This window comes from Varanus komodoensis, unplaced genomic scaffold (assembly GCF_004798865.1).
Source record: "Varanus komodoensis strain SLA01 unplaced genomic scaffold, ASM479886v1 scaffold15, whole genome shotgun sequence".
Taxonomy (NCBI): Eukaryota; Metazoa; Chordata; class Lepidosauria; order Squamata; family Varanidae; genus Varanus; species Varanus komodoensis.
Genome location: NW_025335440.1, coordinates 8,636,053 through 8,659,972, shown reverse-complemented (window position 1 = coordinate 8,659,972; position 23,920 = coordinate 8,636,053). Strand labels below are relative to the sequence as shown.

The window sequence follows — 23,920 nt, the reverse complement described above, 5'->3', positions numbered from 1 at the left end:
CGGGGCGGGGCCGAGCAGGGAAGAGGCCGCGCCGGCCGGGATTTCATCATGCGGGGGGCTGGGCCTGGCCGCCGCCGCGCCCGGGCTCCTCCTCTGCTGCTCCATGCCGTGGCCCCTTAGCGTCTTCCGCGCCGCCTCGCTCGGCCGCCTCAGCAGCATCCGCCGCCGCTGCCACACGCCCGCCGCCGCTGCCCTTCTCCGCCGCCCGCCTCGCCCCGCCGCCCCGCTGCACACGGCGGGCCGGAGCCACCCGCGGCCGGAGAGCCAGGCAGCCGCCCCGCCGCGACCTCGGGCCACAGCGCTCGCCGGGAGACCCGACCTCGCCGCCCTCCCCGCCGACCCCAGCATGGACGGCCCCGCCGCCGAGGCGCTCCTGGCCCCGCTCCGGCAGGCGGTGCGGCAGCAGGTGAGGCCCGCCTGTCCGCACCCCGAATCCGCCCGGCCCCGGTGCCCCGGCGCCCGCCCCACTGCGAGGGCCAGATCCGCCCCTGCAGAATCGGGGGTCTCTCGGTTTTGGGTTACGGTTTCACATGCTTATGATCAGCATGCCTTGCTTCCCACAGGGGACCCAAGGCAGCCTACATAACCCTCCATTTTTATCCTCACAACAACCCTCTGAGGTAGGTCAGGATGTAGTTCTTGCGGGACTTATGGGGGAGTGGCAGTGGTGGGCAAGAAAGGCTTTAAAGTTCCCCATCTGGGAGCTCTTTCTAGCCCATCGGGATCTTGGACCTTGAAGGACACCCTGAAAATACCTTCGGGACTCATGCAAGTTTCCACGTGGGGGGGGGGGGTTAAAGCCCTACTGTTCCCGGCATTTCTCTGGGAGTTATAGGGCTTTCCTCTGTCTTAACCGGCATAGGACTTCACCCTTAGGCCCTAATCATAAGATTGCTAGATCTTCGTGTTTCAGAGGATTCCCTCCCCTATAATTGCCCCTATAGGGCTTGATTTGCATATGCTGCTGTTCCCTTAAAACCTGAAACACTTAATCTATGAGTTGGTACAAGCTTTGCTATGGTCTGTTTTCTACATTTAGATCTGTGCATCACTCTTCCACCATTAGTATGGTGGCTGTAGAATTAGGAGATATTTATAGGGATCTTAGATTGGACATTTTAAAGGATCTTTTACCTGCAGTTAGGGGTTTTTATCTGTAGACTACACACAGACCTCCAAAATTATAGCTAACAGATCCATTAGAATCCCCCAAATTTTTGCTCTTTATGTCTGACATTAGAGTCATTAAATCTACATGGGGACTTTGCTTCACTATTTCTGTGTAGTTTTTTCCCCATATAATGTTTTTATGCTCCCATGGTACCAATGTTCTTGCAAGGTTCCCTTTACCTGTACAAGCTAATTTTTCCTGTGGCATTCTCTTTTATATAGAAAATCCCATAATGTTTTTGTGGCTCTCCCATTATAATTGTGAGAGGTCCCTTTTTCTGTCTTTAAACCAGCCTCATGGTCTGGGGAACTTCTCAATATACTAAGCTGAGCAGTAGTTTGGCCCTCTGTTCTGCCTAGGACCGAAAGTCTCTTTTTTTCTGCTCCCCAAGTACAGCCTTTGATCTGGTATCTTCCAGCTCTTTGCATTGCTTTGGTTGTCATGCTGTAATAGGTGGATAATGTGTGCAGGATGCTCTTTTCTTGTTAGAGAGTGAAATAAAATGTAAGCCCTCTTCCTGTCAAGGGTAGAGGCCATGTGGAGTATCACTTTCAACTCTGGCCTACGCTTGCAATGCAGTTCTAAGCATATTTTCCGAAGTGTACATACAGTGTAAGAGATGAGTAAGTCCCATTGAATTTCATGGGGCTTACTCACATGTAAAGTGAGTTCTGTGCAATTTTCGCCTGCTGCAGTTTAGATTCATTACGCAAAATGGGACTTTTAATTTGTCTTTTGTGGTGATGCCTAGATAGCGCTGCTGTGCTTTCTCATTCATTGATCCGCATCTTCCATGGTCTTTCCCACTTCCATAAGGATTGGGCCTTTGGGATATATTAAAACTTCCACGAGAGCCACGCACCTGTTTCCTTCATGTGCAGAGCCAGTGCATTTCACTAATAGAACTTTTTGTGTGGGCTTTCCTATTGAAAGAAGAGCTTTTCTTCCCTTCACCCCTCTTGACTTTTGAACTATTTGATTCCTGCAAGGGTCTTTTATATCTTATCCTATGAATGTTGGCTTATAGGGCTGCATATAGGGTTGGACCTGTCTGACTGTATCATATTTGACAGCTGAACAAATGACTCGTATTTTAAACCTATATATCTGTATTTGACAAGTTTTTGAGTGTATGGTTTAATTTGTGTTAAGTTCTCCATTCATGATATTCTTGCTGAGCTAGTCATATAAGAAGAATGCAGATTGTTGTCCTTTACACAACAGGATGGGGAGTGTCTTAATTATAATAGGCTTCTGATTTTTTTTCCTGAATCATTGTACATAATCCTAAATTACTTGTTTGTAGGGCATTCTTAGCAAATAAAATTAGACTGTCTTGACACAAGGGTCAGAAGCTACCATTAAAAAAGAGGAAAAAACCCCTCTGTAGTTCAGGTACACAAGCACAGGGTGTTTTTTAAAAGAAATATTCTAGCTTTTCCTTTCTGGAAGAAGAGGCAAATGCGCAGAGTAAGGCTTGGTGTGGGAGAGGTGCAGAATCTGCAGTGTAATGTAAAATTATCCAAAAAGGGAGGCTGAAATCTGGCAATTGCAGAGGTGGCATATGGGGACCCATACTGGTGTGCTCTACAAACAAACGAGTCCTCATTCCTTCGTTAGAAAAAGGAAGGAGCACTTTAATTACACCTCTGGAGAGATCTCCTTGATCGAGAGATCAGTCAGGCCGGGCGGGTTAATGTTTTGCTCCTGCAGCAGTGCCTGATGCAATAAGCTGCTGTGTTAGAGGGTGGATCCCTTCCCCTGTCATAAGGGACAAAGCTGCAGTGAAAACTGCCACATCAGGACTGCTTTCTTGTACTTTCTTTGGCCAGGTCCCCTCGAGCAAATCCTGTCCTGCTAGAATACCCTCCTGTGTGAACGGGGCTCTCCTTTGTCATTTGAAATGGCACTTGCACACTGTGCTGTCCGCCTTTTCCGAACAGTTTTTCGCTTTCTCAGTGGGTAACAGCCGCACAAATTTACAGTGCCTCTCTTTTGGTGTCGACAGCAACTGCTTTATTAGGATTTTTCTTTCAGCAGGCCCCTTCTCCTTTCTTGGTTTCCAGTATGTTGGATTTTTTTTTAAATCGTTCAGTTCCCTCCCTCCTGCCACGTTAGCGTGCAACTGCAGTGACTTAGAGTGAAAGTTTCACAGTTAGAGCAATGCTGGTGGTTCTGCTGTCTGCTGCAGAATCGGCAGATCCACCCGTCTCCCCATTAACTTTCTGGCCTGGCCTGCTTTGCATCCCTCTCTTAATTAGATCTTGTGAAACCAGGAAATCCTTGTACATATGGAGCTGTCTCCCCCCCCCCCCCCCGCCTCCCCCATCCATCTGTCTTACTAGCAGGGATAAATGCTCTTCTCTAGCTTTTGCTCTCCTGTGCATCGCTTTCTGTGGTACAAGAGGATGAAAACAAGCCCATCACTGTAAAACCATTATTATTTTAAGCAGTATGAAGGAAGTCCTTCAAGTAAGGAAAAGATTAGTAGGAGGATGATAAGGTGGCTAAATGGAGAAGTGTGAAACTAGGAAAATAACTGAGTCAGTCCTTTAAACGGAGAGATAATCATGTGGGCAGTCTCAGTGTGTTGGTCCATGGAGCCCCGAACGATCTTGGCTACTGGCACCGACTCTCCCTAGGCTCAGGCGGTGAACATTCCTGGCTCTGCTACCTGTGGGTCCCTTATGTGCCCCCCCCACACCATACCTGTAGCTGTTTCTTTGAGCGCACCAGCCTGTTCAGCCTGGTGCCCTCCAGATGTGCTGGACTACAACTTCCATCACCTGTCCTGCATAAGCATGATGGGAGTTGTAGTCTGACACTTCTAGAGGGCATGTACTTTGGAAGACTGGTGTATGCCATCTGGGAGTTGTGTTATTGTGACTTCCCACTCTGCCTTCCGAGTAGGTATGGACTGTAAAGTGCCACATGTACAATCTGAACTTGAGGTAAGGAATTTGGTGAGCGAGTTCCGAGGCTATATATGCGTAGGGCATGAATCGAACCTGAAAGCTGGCATGCACGGAAGGTTCCAGGACTGTTGGGAATACAAGGAAATGAAGTCGGTGGTAGCACGGACTGTTAATCCCAACTGCATTCTTGAAAATCTGTCCATTGGTACCTGTGGAACCAATCTCTTAAGTCCTCAGCAGGATTTTTTCAGTGAACTGCATTGGTGTGTGTTTGTTTTTAAAAGTTACGTGATTTTTACTGAAAGTGCTTTAATAACCCTCCTCTGGCAGTTTTTGCTCATCTTCACATCTTTCAGAAAATAATAAGATACTGCCCGTATTTCTTCAAGAGAGACACCCCTCTCCCTAGGGCAACTATGGGTCAGGTTGCCCCCTCAAATCCATACCTATGTTGTGAGTTCTGCCTCCACTTTTCATAGGATGTTATAGACCAGAAGCTGTATCTGAACTGTTTGCAATTCTTCCAGGGAGAACTTGTTCGAAAGTTGAAGGAGGAGAAGGCTCCTCAGGTGGATGTAGACAAGGCGGTAGCTGAGCTCAAGGCTCGGAAGAGAGCCCTAGAAGCAAAGGTGAGCCTTGGAATCATTTCTGGTGCGTTTTGGTTTTTCCTCTTCTGCCGGAGTAAATGGACCTGTTTGCCAGTAACTTTAAGCCATCATTCAGCAGTGTGAGGCTGAACCACCTTCCCTTTCGCAGCACAGTTGCTTAGGAGAGAGGCGCTTCTGCTTCTCTTTAGGATTGACCACAAGGTACAACTGAGGTGTAACATTAATCTTAACCGCAGTTATGGAAAGCCTGCACAACTTTGTAAACAGCGCCCGGTATCTTCTAACCATATTTAAGGTTAATCATATTTTCTTTCTTAGATTTGCAATCTAAGCTTAGTCTAAAATGAAAGCAGAGCATTGTGTGATCGCGCTGGTGGGGAGGGAGCATGTGCGAGGCCTGGGCTCACATTGGCTCGTCCTCACAACTGTGTTTCGGGTCTGCCTGTGAGCTCAGCCACTGTGGGTTGTTTTCTGGCGTGGTACAGCAGGGTGCCCGTTCTACTCCCAGGCGCAAGGGAAGGGCTGCTCCGCTGATTCCCCCACTGTGGGGCGTGGGCGGTCAGCTGGGCGGCACTGCATCGGAGGGTGTTCTGCTCCTTCCCTGCCCCGGCCTGAGCAGGAGCGGGGAAGGGAGAATGGGCTCCCCAACCTGGTGCCTTTATCCCAGGTGGGGTGGGCTTGCCCTCATGGTTGCTCCTGCTGGGGAGAAAGGAGTTCGAGCAAGAGTGGGAAGGAGGAACATGGGCGAAGCCGGGGGGTTCCGTTCTCAGCTTGTCTCACCTACCTCAGGCTCCCCCTTCCCAGCTCTTGCTTGAGTAGCCTTCTCTCCAGCTGAAGCGGAGCGTGGGGCAGGGACTGGTGAGAAAGAAGAATCCTCGCCTAGCTGAGGCTCTCCCTGCCTCACTCCTGCTTAAGAAAAGGCGCCTCGGGCAGGAGCGGGGGAATCCCAGGGGGGTACGTGGGGCAGCACTGCCTAGCTGCTTGCCGGCCCCCTGCTTGCCTCTGAGGGGTTTTGCCTCAGGCAGGAGTGGGGCTGAGGAGCCCAGCTGATCCAGAGGGCAGTCAGCTGGGGAGGGTTGTCCCAGGTGGGGGCGCTGCTGCCAGCTGACGCTTTCCCTTCCCACTCATGCGTGAAAGAAGGTTTCTAGGGCAAGAGGAATTGGGACACCCCTGGCAGCTGCCTCAAACGGGGGCCGCTGTCAGCTGCGTCCTTTGGGGAGCTGCTTGGGAAGAGCAGCACTGTCTACCCGGAAGGCTTGTGTTGTCTGGGTTCGGATGGCACAGCAAGCAGTCCTGGTAGGGAGAATCTCTGGAACTGTGTTGGTTGCTTGTCGTGTTGTGTAAACTGCTGCACACTACTTCCTGTGTTATTCATGTCTCTTAAGCACCAACACGAATGCCATTACCATCTCCTCTGCCTGCAAGGTCAATCTCGGCCTCACCGTTCTGAGGCAACAGAATGCTACGCAACCTGCAGTTGTGCTTAATCTGCATCGTTGGCTGGTCCAGTGAAGCGTAAAATGGAGAAAAGGTAACTTTTCAAACGGGAAAGACCTGGCTTTGCTGAACATTTACTCTGTTTTTCAGGAACTGTCTTTGCAGCCTAAGGATGATATCGTTGACAGATCTAAAATGGAAGACACGCTGAAACGAAGATTTTTCTATGACCAAGCGTTTGCGATTTATGGAGGTACACAATAATTACAATAGCAGTTGTGAGTTATTCATTGCATGGCTTCCTGCCCTGCTCACATTTTGCTGCTGTCGAACCTAATAAAAGGCAGGGTGCAGGATATACAGGTCAGTCTTCTATGAGAAAGAAAGGATGTGTGTTTGTCACAACAGCCATGAGACCTAGGCACCTGAAACTTGGACCTTTTTTTTTTTTTTACTAAAAGGACCCCATTAGTGTGCACCTTGGGTGAACGGGTGTTAAATCTGTATTAATACATTTAAATACATTTAAATGCATCTCTGTGTTAAAGCCTGCAGTTCTGCTGTCAGTCACTAGGTGGCAGATGTCCCTAGGCATGCCTATTTTGCAACTGGTGTGGTTCAAAACCTGAGGAGAGCTGTGTGAGGGCTGAAGCTACATGGTTGTCCCCTCCCCTTGCTGTCAGGGAGCTACAGGGAGCACTATATGCAACTCTGTCAGCTGTGTGACCTTGCCTGAGGGCTTTGCTGTGTTGCAGTAGGTGCTTTTCCAACCAGTGCAAAGCTGGGTCTGTTTGCAACTTTAAACATAAGACAAGCAATAAAACGGAAATCCTGAGATCATGCTAAGAGTGAAATGAAACATGAGCATCTATAAAAGGTTTTGCAGTATTTCATGCCGTAAGACAGAATTTAATAGTTCTGCTTTTTGAATTGTTATCGGCAAGAAATAGTCCTTTTTAATTAGATTTATATCCCACCTTTTTTCTTACAAAGAACTCAAAGCAATTTATATAACATTCATCCTCCTGCTCTCAAACTTAGTCCCACAAAAACAACCCTGTGAGGCAGGTTGTACTGGGAATTGGACTGATCCAGTTGGCTGCATGGCTGAGCGGGGACTAGAACCCAGATTGCCTGAGTCCCAGCCTTGTGCTTTTTACTACTGCTCCACGCTGTCTTTTTTTTTTTTTTTTTTTTTATTAAGCCAATTAATTCATCCTTTCAGTGGCAGGGGGAAATTGTTCCAATCGCAAAGATTTCTGATCTATAAACCATTTAATTTAGAGAGCAGAATTTTCAGACCAGTTGAAATAGGTTGGCCTCAGGGGTTGGCAAGATCTTCGTGTTTGTGAATGATTGTTTTGCCTTTTACCTTGGCTGAATCAAGGTGAAGTTTTCAGCTACGTGAACTGGTCAGCAGACCTCCAAGATAGAGAGATATGATCGGAAGTGTTTGCTCTCATATGAGTCAAGATAGGACTTACAGCCAAAGGTAACCTGTTTTGTTTTGTCACGGTAGTGCTGAGCAGATTTACTGCTGTAAGCCAGCCAGCAATCTGCATACCCCAACTTGGGTATAAAATAAGAACACGATATTTCTGGCTCAGGAAAAGATGGAAAGCTTTCTCTTGGGTCCTGTACAGGTTGGGGAGAAGAGCTCTTTCCAGTTAGCTGGGCAGGTTTGTGAGGGAGGAGGCTGTCAGTGGCCAGTAGCTTTGCTGTGCTTCCTCCTTTACCAGAGGTGGACTGCCTGCATGCATCAGTTGCTGATGAACTGGGCAGGAGGGGGTCTGCACCCCCCCCCCCCGCTAGAGGGATCCTGTGGGCAGCTGGTTTATCACCATGCATACGGAGTGCTGGACTAGGTGGAGCTTGGGGTCTGATCCAGCAGGGCTTTTTTTAGGTTCTCGGTTCTCTGACAATGCCCCCGAAAGAGTTAAATAAGGGGCAAGGATGACAGAAACAAAATGCAAAATGATCTCGATAGGTTGCAGTGCTGGACTGGACCAGCAGGGAAGAACTTAATAAGGACAAATGCCAACTTCTGCACCTAGAAAAAGGAAACCAAATGCTTCATTACAAGATGGGGAATACTTGGCTCAGCAATGCTACAAGCAGGAAGGATCTTGGAATTGCTGTAGAGTGCAAGCTGAAGATGAGCCAACAGTGTGATGTGGCTGCAAAAAAAATATCATTTTGGGCGGCATTAACAGAGGTATAACATCCAAATCACATGAGGCAGTGGTACCCCTCTATTTAGCACTAATCACCTGGAGTCCTGTGTCCAGTTTTGGTCACCACAGTTTAAGAAAGGTGAAGACAAGCTGGCAAGGATTCAGAGGAGGGCAAGAAGGATAATCTGGGGACTGGAAACAAAGCCCCATGAGGAGAGACAGGAAGAAGTGGGTATGTTTAGCCTTGAGAAGAGAAGACTGAGGGAGAAGATGATAGGACTGTTCAGGTACTTGAAAGGGGGTCACTCAGAGAAAGGCCAGGATCATTTCTCGGATCATGCTGGAGTGCAGGACATCGAATAACCAGCTCAAGTTACAGGAAACCAGATTCTGCCTGAAAATCAGCAAAATCTTCCTGACCATTAGAGCAATAGGACAATGGAACCCATGACCTAGGGAGGCAGGGGGCTCTCCCACACTGGAGGCATTCAAGATGCAGCTGGACAGCCATTGGAGAGGGATGATGTGACTTGGAGTCCTGCGCTGAGGTGGGGATTGGACCCGATGGTTGTATGCTCACATCTCCAGCCTGCTTGCTTGCATTTATTTTCTTCTTTGAGTGTGAACAGCTGAACTAACTTGCATTTAAAAACTTACAATAACATCCAGATTGGGGATCTTGGTTTGCTGCATTGTTTACAAGCCAGGATTGTATATCAAGGTTTGTTCCTAGTTTTATAGATTCTGGCTTGGAAAGAGCACAGCGAATCAGCCACCTTGGTTGCAGTGTTTGAAGCTGGCTCTTGTCTGGAGCCCCCTTTGTTACACATGGATCTGTAACCTCATTCGGGCTGTGAGCTGTTGTGTTGAGGGCCCAGTCGGGTGCATGCCAAGGAGGGAGAGGCAGAATTGTGTTTCAGCATAGAGTGTTCCTGAAAGTGAAGAAGTTTCGGGTGGAGTTCTGGTCCTGCCTGGAATTGAGTGTGCTCACAGTCTGTCTGTCTGTCTCTCTCTCTCTCTCACACACACAGGTGTGAGTGGCCTGTATGATTTTGGCCCAGTTGGATGTGCTTTGAAGAACAACCTCATTCAGGCCTGGAGGCAGCACTTCATCCAGGAAGAGCAGATCCTGGAGATCGACTGCACCATGCTAACGCCGGAGCCTGTTCTGAAGTAAGCGCTTCACCGTTTCTGTGCCTGCACATTCCGGAGTGGCACGTCAGAGGGTTTGTTCTCATGGAATGCTCAGCAAACGAACAAACCCTCACGGACATTCCTTTTCCCCGTACAGACAAATAACTTGCAAGCTGCAGGGCTTAACACTTGTGAACTACAGGACCGCGATAAAGTTGCAACCCTAAGGTCTCAGTATTACCCTAAAAATGTTCGCTGCTTCTTCGAGGGCTGCAGCAATTCCTTTTCTATTCTTCCCTTCCCACCGGATGTCACTAACCATGTGAGTTGAGAATGAGAACCTCAAACATTGGAAGTCCCAAGTTCAAATACGGGCTAGCTGTGAATTTTCTTGGTGGCATTAATGATAGCGTCCGGCTAAGCAGAGCATTTCCACAATCTGAAAAGATACTTCCGTAATTCTTACATTGTCTGTTCTATACCTGGTAACTTCTGCCATAAAAACGTGGAAATAAATGCATGGGACTGCACACTGAATTGCCCTGCCTTCTTTCTAGTGCTTCTGTTTTCGCTTATGCTTTCTGTCTTGATTTCTGTAATCTCTTTGATCACTTTTCTGCAGCACCCTAGTCCTACCTGTACCTCTGAAACACAGAGTAGCTCACCACCAGAACTTTGGCTCACTGCTGTCTGCGTGTCTTTGCTGAGACATAAGCGAAGGCCTAGAACTTTCTAGAAGCAAGGGCAAGTTTCTAGAAGTTAATTAGTTGGACCAAGGAGGTTATTTTCAAAAGCTACAAAGGAAATGTCCTGGTTCATTGAAAGTGGAGCATCAGTTAGCAATTTGAGCACCGAGCTAACTGTACTATTGAGGAATTTCATGAACAGAAAAATAGTGCGTGTACAAGATCATCTGCGCAGGCACAATGGAGGCTGACTAGTTTGCTGCTGTACCAGTCGGTTTTGATGTCCATTCTGTGACTTCTTAAATGTTACTTTTCTGCTGCAAGTTGCTCAGCAACGTGCATTGATGCTCTTTCGAATGATAATGCTGTTTGCCATTGCAGGACCTCTGGCCACGTAGATAAATTTGCAGACTTCATGGTGAAGGATGTGAAAAACGGGGAGTGTTTTCGAGCTGACCATCTTCTCAAAGGTATGCACTACGGCAGAATCAGGGCTGACCGGAGCGTTTCATGGAGGTTATCTTGCCTGTGCAGGCGATAATCCAACAAATCTCTCAGAAGTTTTTTAGGTCAATCCTGCAAAAGTCACGTCAGCATAAGTACATACTGGGAAACTGACACTTCTTGAAGCTTCATATTTGCAAGACGTTAACGCCAACAGAAGTCAGGGCTGCCGGATTACCTCTTTGTAAAAATAGAACAGTGAGAGTTGGGTTTTCCCCAGAAATAATCTGTCGAGGTGGTGGACCTATATGTGTATTGTATTCATGAAGTCCTGCTTGTATTTGACCCTGGGTGTCCTGAGCTTCCCTTGCTTTGTTTGATCGAGATTGATGAGTTTCACAGTTTTGGCTTTCGCTGTCCTTCAGTTCTAGCTCTTGGAAGAGGGAGAGGGTGTCCTGGTTTGGGTTATTCCTCTTTTGGTTAATCCCTTTCAGGATTCTGCTCTGTCAGCTTCTGTATGGAAAGCCCGTTTCTTTGGTACTTTTGATTACTTTGATGCATCAAGTTGCTTTGTTCATCAGCCTTCTTTAAGACAGTGTCAAAAGGCGGGCTGTGGGGGGTCTGGGGCGCAGTGCAGCTCCCCCTGGTGGCTCAGAGTCGGAAGCCTGATTCACCTGGGAAGCATTGCAGGGCAGATCCAGCTTGCAGAGGCTGGAACTACTTCGACCCTGGAAACAAGCTGGTAGGCACAGGGGGAGCTGCGGAAGGCTGCTCAGCCCGGCCTGGTTCCTCACAGCAACACGCGTCTTTGTGGCGGCGGCTGCACATTCTGGATTGGCTTCTGCCTCCGGTCCCGCAGTGTCGTCTTCCACAGCTTGGCCGCTGCCTGTTCCCGAATCTGCTCTTGTCCTGTGGAGGACTGTGCCTCGGCCTACCACACATTTGCCTCAGATCTGACCCTTGCCATTTCCCCTCTGTCTGTCCTGCCCCACTTGACTGGGATCTGACCCTCACTTGTACCTTGTTTCTCCTTTGCCGCCGGCCTGGCTGCCTCTTGCCAGGACCTCTGTCCCTCTCCGTCACTTCTGCTCCCACCGCCGCAGTCGTCGGCGGGGATGCTTCCAGCAGGGAATAAGCTCTGCTGGCAGAAATCTGCGCTGGTATCATGTGCATCCTGCTTGGTCCCTTTTCCTTTTCTTCTCGTAACCTTTGCCAGCAAATACCATGGTGTCAATTTCTTTAAAGAGTTGTCCTAATTACACTTGCTTGCTATTAATAAATGCTTCAAATATGATGTATAAGCTTCTATTTATAAAGTATGTCTCAAGTAGAGATACAGGGAGTGACTGCTGAGTGCAAAAGGATGGAGTCCTTTGCAGCAAACGTCGTCTTTATGGACTTAGATATAGGTAGACACCTGTCATGATAGCATGGCGTCTACTTAATTACATTTATTATCCATGAATTATTTCTCCTACAGAGCTGCACCTGCAGTCTCGCTTCTTAGCCATCAGCTCCTTTTATAACAGCTCCATGATTTGCTTCCAATAATCAAAGAAACAAGGTATGGGCTCTGGGCCTGGGATTGCCTAAGACGGCTCTTTTCTGCAGCACTCTGCATCTGCTAGAGCATACCAAGGAGGACTCTGAGCGAAGGAAGCTCTTTCTGAGGAAGCGTTCCAGCTGGGTGCCTCAGTTTGTTAGTGTCCTTTAGAAGGGAAGAATTAAAATGGCAACACGAGGCATGCGGTCTTGATGGGGATGTAAGCTGTTTCCTACAGATATATTTTGAACCCTCAGTAAATCCCCCTGACCTGCATCGGCCATGGATCCTCTCCACTCATCATGTTCCTCTGGTTCAGGGACTTCCAGGCTTGACCACCACTGTCCATGTCGTCCTTTGTACTGAGGAAATTCTAGTGCATTCTCTGTGAATATCCAGAGATACTGCAGCGTGCACCGGTCTGTGCTTTTGGGCCTCAGTGGCACCTCTTTGGACTGAGAGTTTGGCCTGGAACGTGCCCTGCGGCTGTGCTTTGCAGCAAAAGGCGGGCGGTGGTGGGTAGACCCACTCCTGGGGAAGCTTGTGTGCCACTGCTGCTCTTGTCTGACCCGCTTGAAAGCCACCACTCTTGCTCTCCGGTTTGCACTTGAGCACCTCTTTCCTTCCTTCCCCTCCTTGCAGCTCATTTGCAGAAGCTGATGTCTGACAAGAAATGCACAGTGGAGAAAAAGACTGAAATGGAGAATGTGCTAACGCAGGTCAGTAGGTGGTCTGGCAAGTTGAAGGGGAGGTGGGTGCCTTCTAGTGCTTTATCTTCCCCGGATGACGTAAGATAACGAGAACTTCCCGCATGTCGCATCTCAGTGGTAGATTCATTCGTCCCTTGGGCTGTGATGTGTAGAGAGCAAAAACTCCCTTTGCTGATCTAGGCGTTGAGCACGGACGCCGCAGCACTGCTGAGACGAGAGGAGCTGGGGCTGGAGGCCCAGGGAAACCCCCAGAGACCCAGCCTGTCTGCCTGCCGCTTCCACTCAAACTTGCTCAGTGTTAGCTTGCCAAAGCGGATGGTGTTGGGAACAAGGAGAAGGAACAGCAGTTTCTGCCTGCTTGTTCTGGGCATTGGTGCAAATTAAATTCACAGGAAGGAAAGGGGCAAGCACTGCGGAGTGCGACGGTGGCTGATTTTCTAAGGAGTGGGCGAGGAAATAATCTCGTCTGCCCCAAAGGCTGGGGACTTTGCTCTTGGGATATGTGGCGATTCCACAGCATTGTGGTGTGGGCCTTGTTTTAATTTACTGTCCAGGTGTATCTTCCCTTGCGTTATTCAGGCACTGAGAACAGCGTGTCCCTCGTTGCTCATGGAGCACCTCTGCTTTAGAGCCTTACTCTGTGACCAGGACAACTCTCACTGGATGCTGTCCGAGAAAATAGGTCCTTTTCCTTCCCCATTCGAACACCAGGACAGCCATCCGGCGGGCTTTGCCATTGCGGCATCACGCAGTTTGCTCTGAAGAGGCTCATGTCCTTTCGAAGAGCAGAAGGGGTTGCACAGAGAGCGCCCTCCTGTAACTTCCCGTGTTAATTTGCATATCTTTCTCGTTTTGCTCCTAGTTGGACAACTACAGTCAGGAAGAGCTTGCAGACCTGTTTGTGAATTACAATGTGAAGTCCCCCATCACCGGAAATGACCTCACTCCTCCTGTGTCGTTCAACCTTATGTTCCAGACCTCTATTGGGCCAGGAGGAAACATGCCGGGGTATATTAAACATCGACATCTTTTCTTCAATTTTCTGTTGCTTGGTGAGGAGGGCCTGGATTATCCGTTCATCCATTTTTGTCCAGTCAGCCCTCCTCATCTGGAAGAGGTGGTAGAGTTTTTGATCCATTTACAGGGCAGCTATTCTGCATCCTAGCTGTGAGGCTGAAGGGAAGAGGGGTAGAGGAGCAGGGAGGTGTGCAAGGGTGTGATTATATACTGATATGACTGATGAGAAGAAGAGCCGTGACACTTCCAGCTGTCGACCAAGCGTGCCAGTATAGTCGGATGATTAAGAGTGCAAACAGGCTGCCCCTGGAACGCATCCCAAGGACGGTGCGACTTGTCAGATTCCCCTTCCTGAAGCTCTGGATGCTGCTGCTGCTGCTGCTTTGGGAGGGCAACTCTGAAATACGCTTTCTTCCTCAGCCTCTCGCAGCAGCTGCAGAAAAAACTGTGTGGCCTGCTTTCTCAGGTTGCAAAAGCAGCCTTGGAGGACCCTTGCAGAGGTCCAGAAGAGGCCTTTCAGTGGGACTCCAGGATACCAAGAAGCCCTGTGGCCTCTTCAGCCCCACCCTCGCCCCCGATCACACACTTCCTCTGTGCGCGCTCAGTTGCTTACCTGGAGGAGAAAGTGGGGAGAGTGTATGCAGGGCTGCACTTGGCCTCCTCCCCTCCCTTGTTGGCAGCAGCCCAGCAGGGCGCTGGCCATTTGGAAGCCTTTGAGAATGACGGTGTCCTTCTATAGGATGCCAGTTTGGAGGGGTCGCGCCCTCCATGAAAATCAGCTGATAGCTGAACGATGGTTATTGCTGCTTTTCTTAGTGTACCAAATCAGGGACAAGGAAAGAGGAACGGGGGGCAGCCTGCCAGGGAGGCCTTGAGGTTCAGAACCGTGGCCCCTCATTCCAGTCACGTGAGCCAGTGCAAGGCAGAGGAGCGGCCTGGGAGGGGATGCTGGCTGAACCCCGGCGGGCCGGCCGTTAAGATGCTGCGTGTCCCTTTTGTAGAACGAGTTGTGCCAAAGCTGCGGTCGGGGGAACCGGCTTGCCTCCTTGCTTCATAGCCTTTGCTACAGCTGCATTGTCTGTGTGCCTTTCAGTTACCTGAGGCCAGAAACAGCCCAGGGGATCTTCCTGAACTTCAAACGCCTTTTGGAATTCAACCAAGGCAAACTGCCTTTTGCTGCTGCTCAGATCGGGAATTCCTTCCGAAATGAAATCTCTCCTCGCTCAGGCCTCATCAGAGTCAGGTACTGTGAGCTTCCTCCCATGCAGAGGAGCTGGGAAAGCGATCCTCTTTTTCCTGAACAGAGCACAGCCTTGTCCTTGCCACAGTCAAGTTGGTGACAGTATTTTCTAAGGCAGCGCCTCTTCCTCACGGTCACCCTCTTTCTCTGCTCAAGATGGGGGTGCTGCTTTCTAAGGGACTCGTTGTACAGTCTTAAGCTGATGTCCGGAAATGTATATAATTCAAACATGCATTGTTGTCCAACATGGACTGTCTTTGCACTATTATTATTATTATTATTACTACATTTTTATACTGCCCATAGCCAAAGCTCTCTAGGCAGTTGACAGCAATGATCATAGAATCATACACTCAAGTCACCCATCCCACTTCTGCCCAGGCCTGACCCTGCTTAGCTTCCAAGATTAGGCCGGATCAGACACTTCAGGCTACATGGAAGCTCTTATGAATTCAGCAGTGGCACGCTGCTTCCCTGAATACGTGCCTCTCTCTCGATATGTAAGGAGGGTGAATTAGGCTGAGTGTAGAGTGATAAATGTGCGATGGGGGAAGTAAGGTTTAAAAATGGCCTTTTCATACTGCATGGTGCTTTTCGGTTGCAAGAAAAGAAATCCTTTCCTTGTACCGCTTTCCAGAAATCTGGATCCTCTCCCGACCCCCTGGCTGCAAGTGCTTGCATTTGGCGCTGGCGTCCAACCCTCAAGCCAAGTCTTGTTTACTTTAAGTGTGTCATAAAGATGCAAAAGCGTATTGTGCTGCTCCCCCTGCATCACAGCCCCTGGAGGCGCTGACAGGCTCCTGCCAGTGGCCGCTGCCCTGCTGCAGCGTTTCACTGTCCTGTTCCCCCAAAACCCCCTTGCATTTTTACAGAGAGCAGGTATTTGCAAACTGTAGAGCGTAGGTCGTGAAAGCAAACACAAAGCAGGAGCACGGCTGGAGTTTGTGGCGGGTGCACTACATATTATCCCCTTTGTGTGCTGGGGATTACTTATATTCCTCCCCCCAGCCTTAAACATCGTATAGCTTTAAAACGAGCTGTTTGAGCGGGTTTATTTCTTCCTCCTTTCACCATTTTTTCCTTGTGTGTCGTGCCTTCGAAATGATAAGTTTAGCTTGTGTCTGTGGGGCTGTGCAAAGCACATGGGTTCTTAGCTTTCAGAAGGTTTTAAAATGACAGACAGAATAGCTGTTAAACGTAGATCCTGGCTTGTGGTTTTAGGGAATTCACAATGGCAGAAATTGAACACTTCGTGGATCCCAGTGAGAAGCATCACCCCAAGTTCCAGAGTGTAGCAGACCTCCACATTCTCCTGTATTCCTCCAAAGCTCAGACCAGTGGGCAGTCAGCTCATGTCATGCGCCTGGGGGATGCCGTTGAGCAGGTAACGCAAGCGTTCATGTAGTAAGAAAGAAGGCAGGCTGGAGGCAGCTCCGTGGACTTTGCTGCCTGCCCAGGCTTAAGCCAGTTTTAACTGTGATGGTACCTTCCCCAGGGCACCCTGGGAATTGTGCTCCAGTGAGCTAGGGATTTCTGAATTTGTGGCACCTTCCACGCACAAGACCTTTGGGGATGTACTGGGGGAAGGCTTGCTGGGACAGGAGCTTGCTGTTGCAATCTGTCCCGTTTTTCATCGGGGCTGAGATTCCACGCGGGCCCTTCTGCCAAGCAATGAACCAGCAATGTGAATGAGTTGTAAATGTAGGCTTGATTTTTTGAATCGCAAACGTTCTTCCAAATCAGACTTCTGTGGAACCTTTTGTATGTAATTCTGCTTCGTACGCCAGCGTGCATTTTCCGGAGGAAGCCATTGGTGAGCCTCGCGGTGCCTTCTCTTTCTTCTTCAAGGGGGTGATCAATAACTCGGTGCTGGGTTACTTCATCGGCCGCATCTACCTCTACCTAGTCAAAGTTGGCATCTCTCCCAGCAAACTGCGCTTCCGGCAGCACATGGAGAACGAGATGGCACACTATGCCTGTGACTGCTGGGATGCAGAGTCCAGAACATCCTATGTAAGTGCCTTGATAGGCTTGTTCGTTTGTGGGGGAGGGGAGGCTTTTGGACGTGTCGTGGGAGGGGTTGAACTGGATGCAGGGGGAGAGGGGGGTAAGCCTAGGGGGCTCTGCTGCCAACATTCTGGGCCTTGCACGGGATCTAGTGAGCCTCAGGTGTGTGGAGGTGCGTGAGGATCCATCAGACGTTGCTGTCTGCAGAGATGAGACGTCTTCCTTCGATTTTCCAGGGGTGGATCGAGATTGTTGGCTGTGCTGACCGCTCCTGCTATGACCTCTCCTGCCATGCCAGAGCCACCAAAGTCCCTCTCGTAGCGGAGAAACCCCTGAAGGAGCCCATATCCTTTCGGAAACGAGAGGGTCATTTCACGAGGAAGACTTCTTTTGGCAGGAGCAGAGGATCTTTGGATCCACATCCTGGATTTCTGCCTGAGCGGGAGGAGGGCTGTGGGCTTCTTCCCTGTCTAGACTCACATAGGATTGCGTTGTGAGCAGGGCTTTTCCCTAGTTCCACTTCAAGTGGAACCTTAGAAGCCCGGTGCTTTGACTAAAACTTAACTGGCCATAGAAGACTCTCAAGTCAGGGCAGCCTTCTCCTTGAGAGCTGGGAGAGGCATCGGCACATGTGAAGAGCTGGATCCACACTGGAGCTTCCCCAGCTTCCCTCCCTTTCAGGAAAGCTTCTGTTTGCACCCTCAGGGTGGCTCTGGCCGCTTGCAGGCTGGAGGGCAGGCGTGCTGGGCACTTTTCAGTTGGTCCGCCTGCCTTGCCTGTCCCCTTCTGATCGCGTCAAGGAGCTCTCCCTGCACCTCCACCTGCTCCAGCCCTGAAAAGTCTTCCTCTCTTTCCATGGGGGGCCAGTTCTCACCCTCTGCCTGAGGAACTCCCCCAGGTAACCTCGAAATGACCCAGCCCTGTCCTCCTGTTCCTCCGCCACGTCCTTGGAATCAGACGAATCCACCTGAGCCAACTGCAGTGTGCGAGAGACAGGCCCCCTCTCTGCAGATTGTGCTCTCATGGGACTCCGTTAAGAAGCTGCTTGAAGCCAACTGCCAGCCACAAATTTCCCCTGAGGCTGCTGTAAGCCTGGAATCAGGTATCGGAGGTTGTCATGTTCCCCTTGCTCAGGTTAGCTTGTGCATCAATACCCCATGGCATTCCAGTGACTCGCTCCTGATGGAATGCAGGCTTGACCAAGAGCGTTGTCTGGCCCAGTGGCATCCCAGAATGCTCTGGATGTTTCACGGATTGCAGGAAGGGACTGGTCAGCTGGCCAGCTCCAGACGGCTAGGCAAGCTGCAGAGAGATGGAAAGTGTGTGTGAGGCCGTGGGTAAGGAAGCCTCTTGAGGTCCGGGCTCATCACAGTGTGTGTACTATGAGATAAAATAAATGACAGATGGACAACTCAGAATAAATTAAATGCCAAGAATTGCTCTGGAAGAAGAAGCTCTTCAGCTTTCCATTTCTGAGCTAATTTTTCAAAGCTGGCAAAATAATCTAAGGAAATTTCTGCAAGTGTTACCAGCAGAATAGGTCCATGCTAGCCGCGCCGTAGTTCAACATCGTGTGTCCTGGGAGGGCCTCATTGTCTCCCCCGCTCCTTGTGGCATTGACTTTGGGTTGATGGCGTCCCACCACGAATCGCTTTTGCCTTCCACTGAGGCAGCCACGTCCACTCAGGTGGCTCCTGAGCGACGCTGCGCTGCAGGTGGAATGCGCTGAGGTGCCTTCATTGTCAGACTGTGTCTGAACTAGAGCTTGGCGTGGCTTTATGTGGAAGGAGCTTGAGCCCATGTGTAAAAACCCAGGGTCCTTCCTTTGTGAGTGGCATTCTGTGTGGAAGACAGAGTGCAAGTAGGAATTCAGAAGATGCAGTTAAAGGAACAATAACAACAGGCAGCAGAGCTCGCGTTAACTTGCCCTGCATGACGTAATATGGAAAACACGCTGCACTTTCCTTTGGATTCCTTAATGTCAGCTGCACAAAGCAGTGAATGTTGTTCAGTTTGAAGCCAATAAGGGAGCTGTTGGCAAGGCTTACAAGAAGGATGCCAAGCTGGTGCTGGAATACCTCTCCATCTGCGATGAGTGCTACATCAGTGAGATGGAAAAACTATTGAATGAAAAAGGGTGAGCTGATCCTGGGAAAAAGGGTGCTGCGCTGTTTCTCTTGTGTTAGTGCTATGGTGCTCTGGCTGAGGCACGGATGATGATGATGATGATGATGATGATGATGATGATGATGATAACATTTCTATGCCGCCCCTTGCCGAAGCCTCGGGGCGGCTTACAACACAATAAATACATTGAAATACAATAGAACATAATAAATTACCAATAAATACAAAAATACAAAAAATACACTGAGATAACACACAGCTGCCTTCGTAACCATCTGGAGTGTAGCTTGGTTCACTTTCTGATCTTGGAATGGCTAGATGTTCTTAATAATACAGCTAGCAAAATGTAATTTGTGCCACAGCTCTCCACTATGTAGAAATACCTGTTTCTCATGAGATGGAATTTCCTCTTGGCCTATAAGGGACCAGTACTACATTTATCCTCTGCTAGCATTCCAAAATTTTGGGAAGGATAAAAAGGGTATTATTATTATTATTATAACATTTCTATGCCGCCCCTTGCCGAAGCCTCAGGGCGGCTTACAACACAATAAAATACATTGAAATACAATAGAACAGCTTCTCTTGAAAAATACATGAGCGAAAGGGAGCTGAATCAGCCACACATTGAAAAAGTTAGGCCTGCTCTTGCAAGCCTTGAAAAATTCTCTGGGAGTGTCTGAAAATAAACCAAATATTCCAAATTCCTTCCGATATACAAACAGCCAAGAGAGAACGGCACTGGAATATTTATCTCATTTGTATAGTTGCCCTAATGAAATATTATGGCTGCAGTACTTAAACGTACTGAGCATTTTGATTTTAGCTTAAGAATGTCCACACTTGTGGAGGAGACATGAAGCTGCCTGATGCTGTCCTTCCAGATGTTTGCGGAAGGGCACAAATCTAATCTCCTCCAGGGGCTTGTAGAAGAGGAAACCCAGTCAGGACTCAGTTGCTGGTACCTGCCTTGCTTTGGCTGCTGGTCTTTGATTTGCTCACTTTTTTATCTTTTTGGGGTGTGTGCAGTCACCTCTGCTCGGGATGACTTCCAACTTGGCTGGGCCCCTTTTTCAGTGGTGGTTATTGCTCTGTTTGGTTGTCCTTTACCTCTTCTCCGTTAAATTCTCCCGAACTCGGTGGTGGATTTCCCTCCACAGAGAAGGCTGGCTCTGATTTTGAAGCCCTTTTTCCTTTTTACAGGGAATTTTCTATTGAAACTGAAGGGAAAACTTTTCAGTTAACCAAGGATATGGTCTCGGTGAAGAGATTCCAGAAAACTTTACATGGTAAGTCTCACTGCCCCTGCTGTTTGTTAAAAATTCGCTGTTGGGAGATGTCCCTCAAAATCAGTGGGAGTTTCCCCATTAACTGTGGGATAGGTAGCCGTGGCTCAGTTTCTTTCCTTGAAAATGTGACAACCACTGAAATTGCTCACTTGTGACCAGGTAAGCCAGTCATGTGGCTTGACTGGACTGAATCGTTATTTCCCATGGTGGCGCTTCAGCTATCCGGGGCCCTGCTAGCTTGGGCATAACCCTTCAGCCACTGCACGGGCTGCTGTTGCAGTGCTGAAGCATTTATGCTGCTGATCGAGTCCTTTTAAATGCTAAAGCTCATGTAGTTGGACATCAGCCCAGGTTGGTCCTGGAAAATGCGTTTCCTGCCCTTCTGTTATCGCCTTTTATTTCCTCAGTGGAAGAGATCATTCCCAATGTGATCGAGCCTTCATTTGGTATTGGAAGAATCATGTATACAGTATTTGAGCACACATTCTGCATCCGGGAGGGGGACGAACAGCGAACGGTAAGAATCCACTTTGCTTTAGGTATAGATTATTATACAATGGGTGAGCAGAAGAGGGTGTACTCATCCAGCGTAAGTTCTAGGCTGCTTCTCCTCCTCCTGACCTGTCCCAACCCTGCCTTCTCCCACCTTCAGCAGCTGTATCTGCCCCGGAGGAGCCATTATCCCTTTCAATATTGAGTTTCAGCCCACTTTTCCCATTCCTGGAAAAGTGCTTTGGCAGATTGGAGGAATTTGACGTCTGTGAAAAGCATGCGCTATCTAAATTGCACGATCAAAATGAAGCATGAGCGTTACTAGCTTAAACTGATTGTTAAGTTTGATTTTCTAGTAACAAAACTCATAGCTTTTATAGAGTAGAACTGAGCTACCCTGTGCTCACTTCTAACTCTCATAAAATCCAAATAAAATCTCTTCCTCTCCTTTGGTAAGCTGTGATCATTTTTACACGCACACACAACTGATCTGTCAGCTTCACCTATTCTGAGCATCTGTTTCTTTTATTTTTGCTGCAGTACTTCAGTTTCCCTGCTGTTGTGGCACCATTCAAATGCTCCGTCCTTCCCTTGAGCCAGAACCAAGATTTCATACCATATGTGAAGGAACTATGTGAGTAGATCTAATGCTGTCAGCCCCCTGTGTGAGCAGATTGTGAACTGTGCTGATGGACTGTGGGAAAATAGGGGAAATGTCTTCTCCATGCAACGCTTGCTTGGCAGCAGAATTTCAGGAACAGTTCCAAATTCCTAGTGGTGGATATTTCTTGTGACCAACCTTGCATCACGTGTGCCTGCACGATAAAAAAAAAATGGCTAGGAATTCTGCTGTTTATGCTTGTTTCCCTTTCAGTATCAATGCCCTTTTATTACCCCTTTCGTATTAGGAATGAATATGGATTGTGATCTTCTGTGTTGCATCTTTTACTGCTTTAGCTTCTTGTAGAATGCAGTTTTTCCTTACGCTGTTTGTTTGTGTGCGGTAAAATGAGTGGACACAGGCTTGTGGGCCTGTCATTGTCACTGTCATTGATTTACTAGATTCCTGAGATCCACCAATTGGATTTTAGTGCATTTTAAATGGTACATTCAAAACAGCAAGATCAGTGAACCTAGGAATTTGTCTTGAGGACCAGAACTGAATAGAACTCGCTCTCCTTGCACACACAAACCCACGCCTGGTCACTCCGGTCTGTTTTTGTTTCCGCAGCATATTTTTGCAGTACCTTTGCTGCTGCTCTTGTGAAAAATTTGGGAGTGAGTAACACTTAATGATCCACTGCAAATTTCTTGGCCATCTGCCACTGCATCCAGATCTACCTTCTGCCCACCCCAGCTTTAAAAGATATATTTTGCCTTAAGCCTGGGATGCGGGGAGGGCTGCTGCTCACAGAAAGTCCCAACTTCAAATACAGTTAACTTGTGTCAAACTTGTATGAGTGGAGGCTTCCAGAAGCAAAGTTCTGTGGCTATTCCGTTTTCAGTTCTCTAAAGCCAGCCAAATAGATAAGAATTGTTCTCATCTCTGCTTTCCCACTGCTCTTCTATCAGCTGACGCTCTCACCAGAAACGGGGTCTCCCACAAGGTGGATGACTCATCCGGGTCCATCGGCCGGCGTTACGCCCGAACAGATGAGATTGGTGTGGCTTTTGGGATCACAATTGACTTTGACACTGTCAACAGGACACCCCACACTGCCACCTTAAGAGACCGGGACTCGATGCGGCAGATAAGAGCTGAGGTATGACACGACACGCTGGCCCTGTTCATGCATAATAGCAGCAAATTGAAGGTTAATTGACCCACTGTCATCCAGGTTGTGCGCTCATACAAGCTGCTGACGAAAAGTTGTTGCATGTGACATGTGAATCGGGACACTGTTTTAGATGGCCCAAATTTAACTGAAGAACAAGCTATAGATTACCTTTGGGTTGTTTAACCCACAGATAACCCTTCATGTCCAGGTTCACACGTCATGCTACAGCCTCCAGTTGGGCCAATTGATTAACTCAATGTGTTGCCACTGCATGTGGACCGTATCTTTGGGGTGGGTGGCAGAGCAAGCAACTTCAGGAAAAAATACATGGGTGACTCTGAAAGTTCAACGTACGCTGAAGCTTGGCCTCTTTTGTGGCTGGGATGTGCCCATGACATTATGGACAGAGGGAGCTAAAAGAATGATCCACTGAGGAGGAAGAAAAGATGGTCGCCTGTACAGGTAGAAAGAAGACACAGTTGCAGGAGAAGGAGAGGCTTGCTTTAGCTGCACAGCTTTCTGGAGATTCTGCAAGGGCTCCTAGTCCTTGCTAGCCTTCGGAATTATTACCCTAATTCAGTGAGACTCCAAGGAAGCTGGGAAAAAACGAAGTACTAAGTAACCAAAGGTGGAGAGCCTTGGGGTAAAGGTACAAGAACCTTATATGTACTCTGATCTGTGCTTACTGTGTTCTGCATGTCTCAAGGGGCAAGATGGAACATTCCAGCTCCCTTCTTGCAACTGGGACTGTAGGATTTCTCTGGCTTTGTATTGATTTCTGCTGTGCAAATCATGCCCAGTGATGTCTGATAGTGCATTTCGGTGCCTGCTTCCAGATCTCTGAGCTTCCTGCCATAGTTCGGGACCTTGCCAACGGGAACATAACTTGGGCTGATGTGGAGGCCAAATACCCGCTCTTTGAGGGACAAGAGACTGGCAAAAAGGAGACATTAGAGGAATAAAGCGGACAACCAGAAATGAAACCTCACCAGGAAGTCACCTTTTTACTGTTGTTGTTAATATGACATTTATCATGTGTATTCAAATCCGCATTGTTTGCGCACCCAGGGACTGCCTGGCTCTTCTCCCTCCCCTCAATGCTGCCTAATTTGGACATCCAATAGTCGTCATTAAAATGAATAAAACCA

At 48.6% G+C, this 23,920-nt stretch overlaps 1 protein-coding gene across 1 annotated transcript; it reads left to right on the top strand.

Annotated features, from left to right (window-relative positions):
* Positions 1 to 216: 216 nt before the first annotated feature.
* Positions 217 to 23,920, top strand: GARS1 (glycyl-tRNA synthetase 1). The gene is made up of 17 exons (XM_044425133.1): positions 217 to 406; positions 4,614 to 4,715; positions 6,282 to 6,384; positions 9,337 to 9,478; positions 10,507 to 10,595; positions 12,755 to 12,831; positions 13,685 to 13,830; positions 14,933 to 15,082; positions 16,301 to 16,463; positions 16,928 to 17,092; positions 17,323 to 17,430; positions 19,078 to 19,223; positions 20,417 to 20,502; positions 20,910 to 21,019; positions 21,535 to 21,628; positions 22,567 to 22,757; positions 23,609 to 23,920. Exons 1-17 carry the CDS (start codon positions 347 to 349, stop codon positions 23,732 to 23,734), a joined length of 2,058 nt encoding a protein of 685 aa, XP_044281068.1. The 5' UTR covers positions 217 to 346; the 3' UTR covers positions 23,735 to 23,920.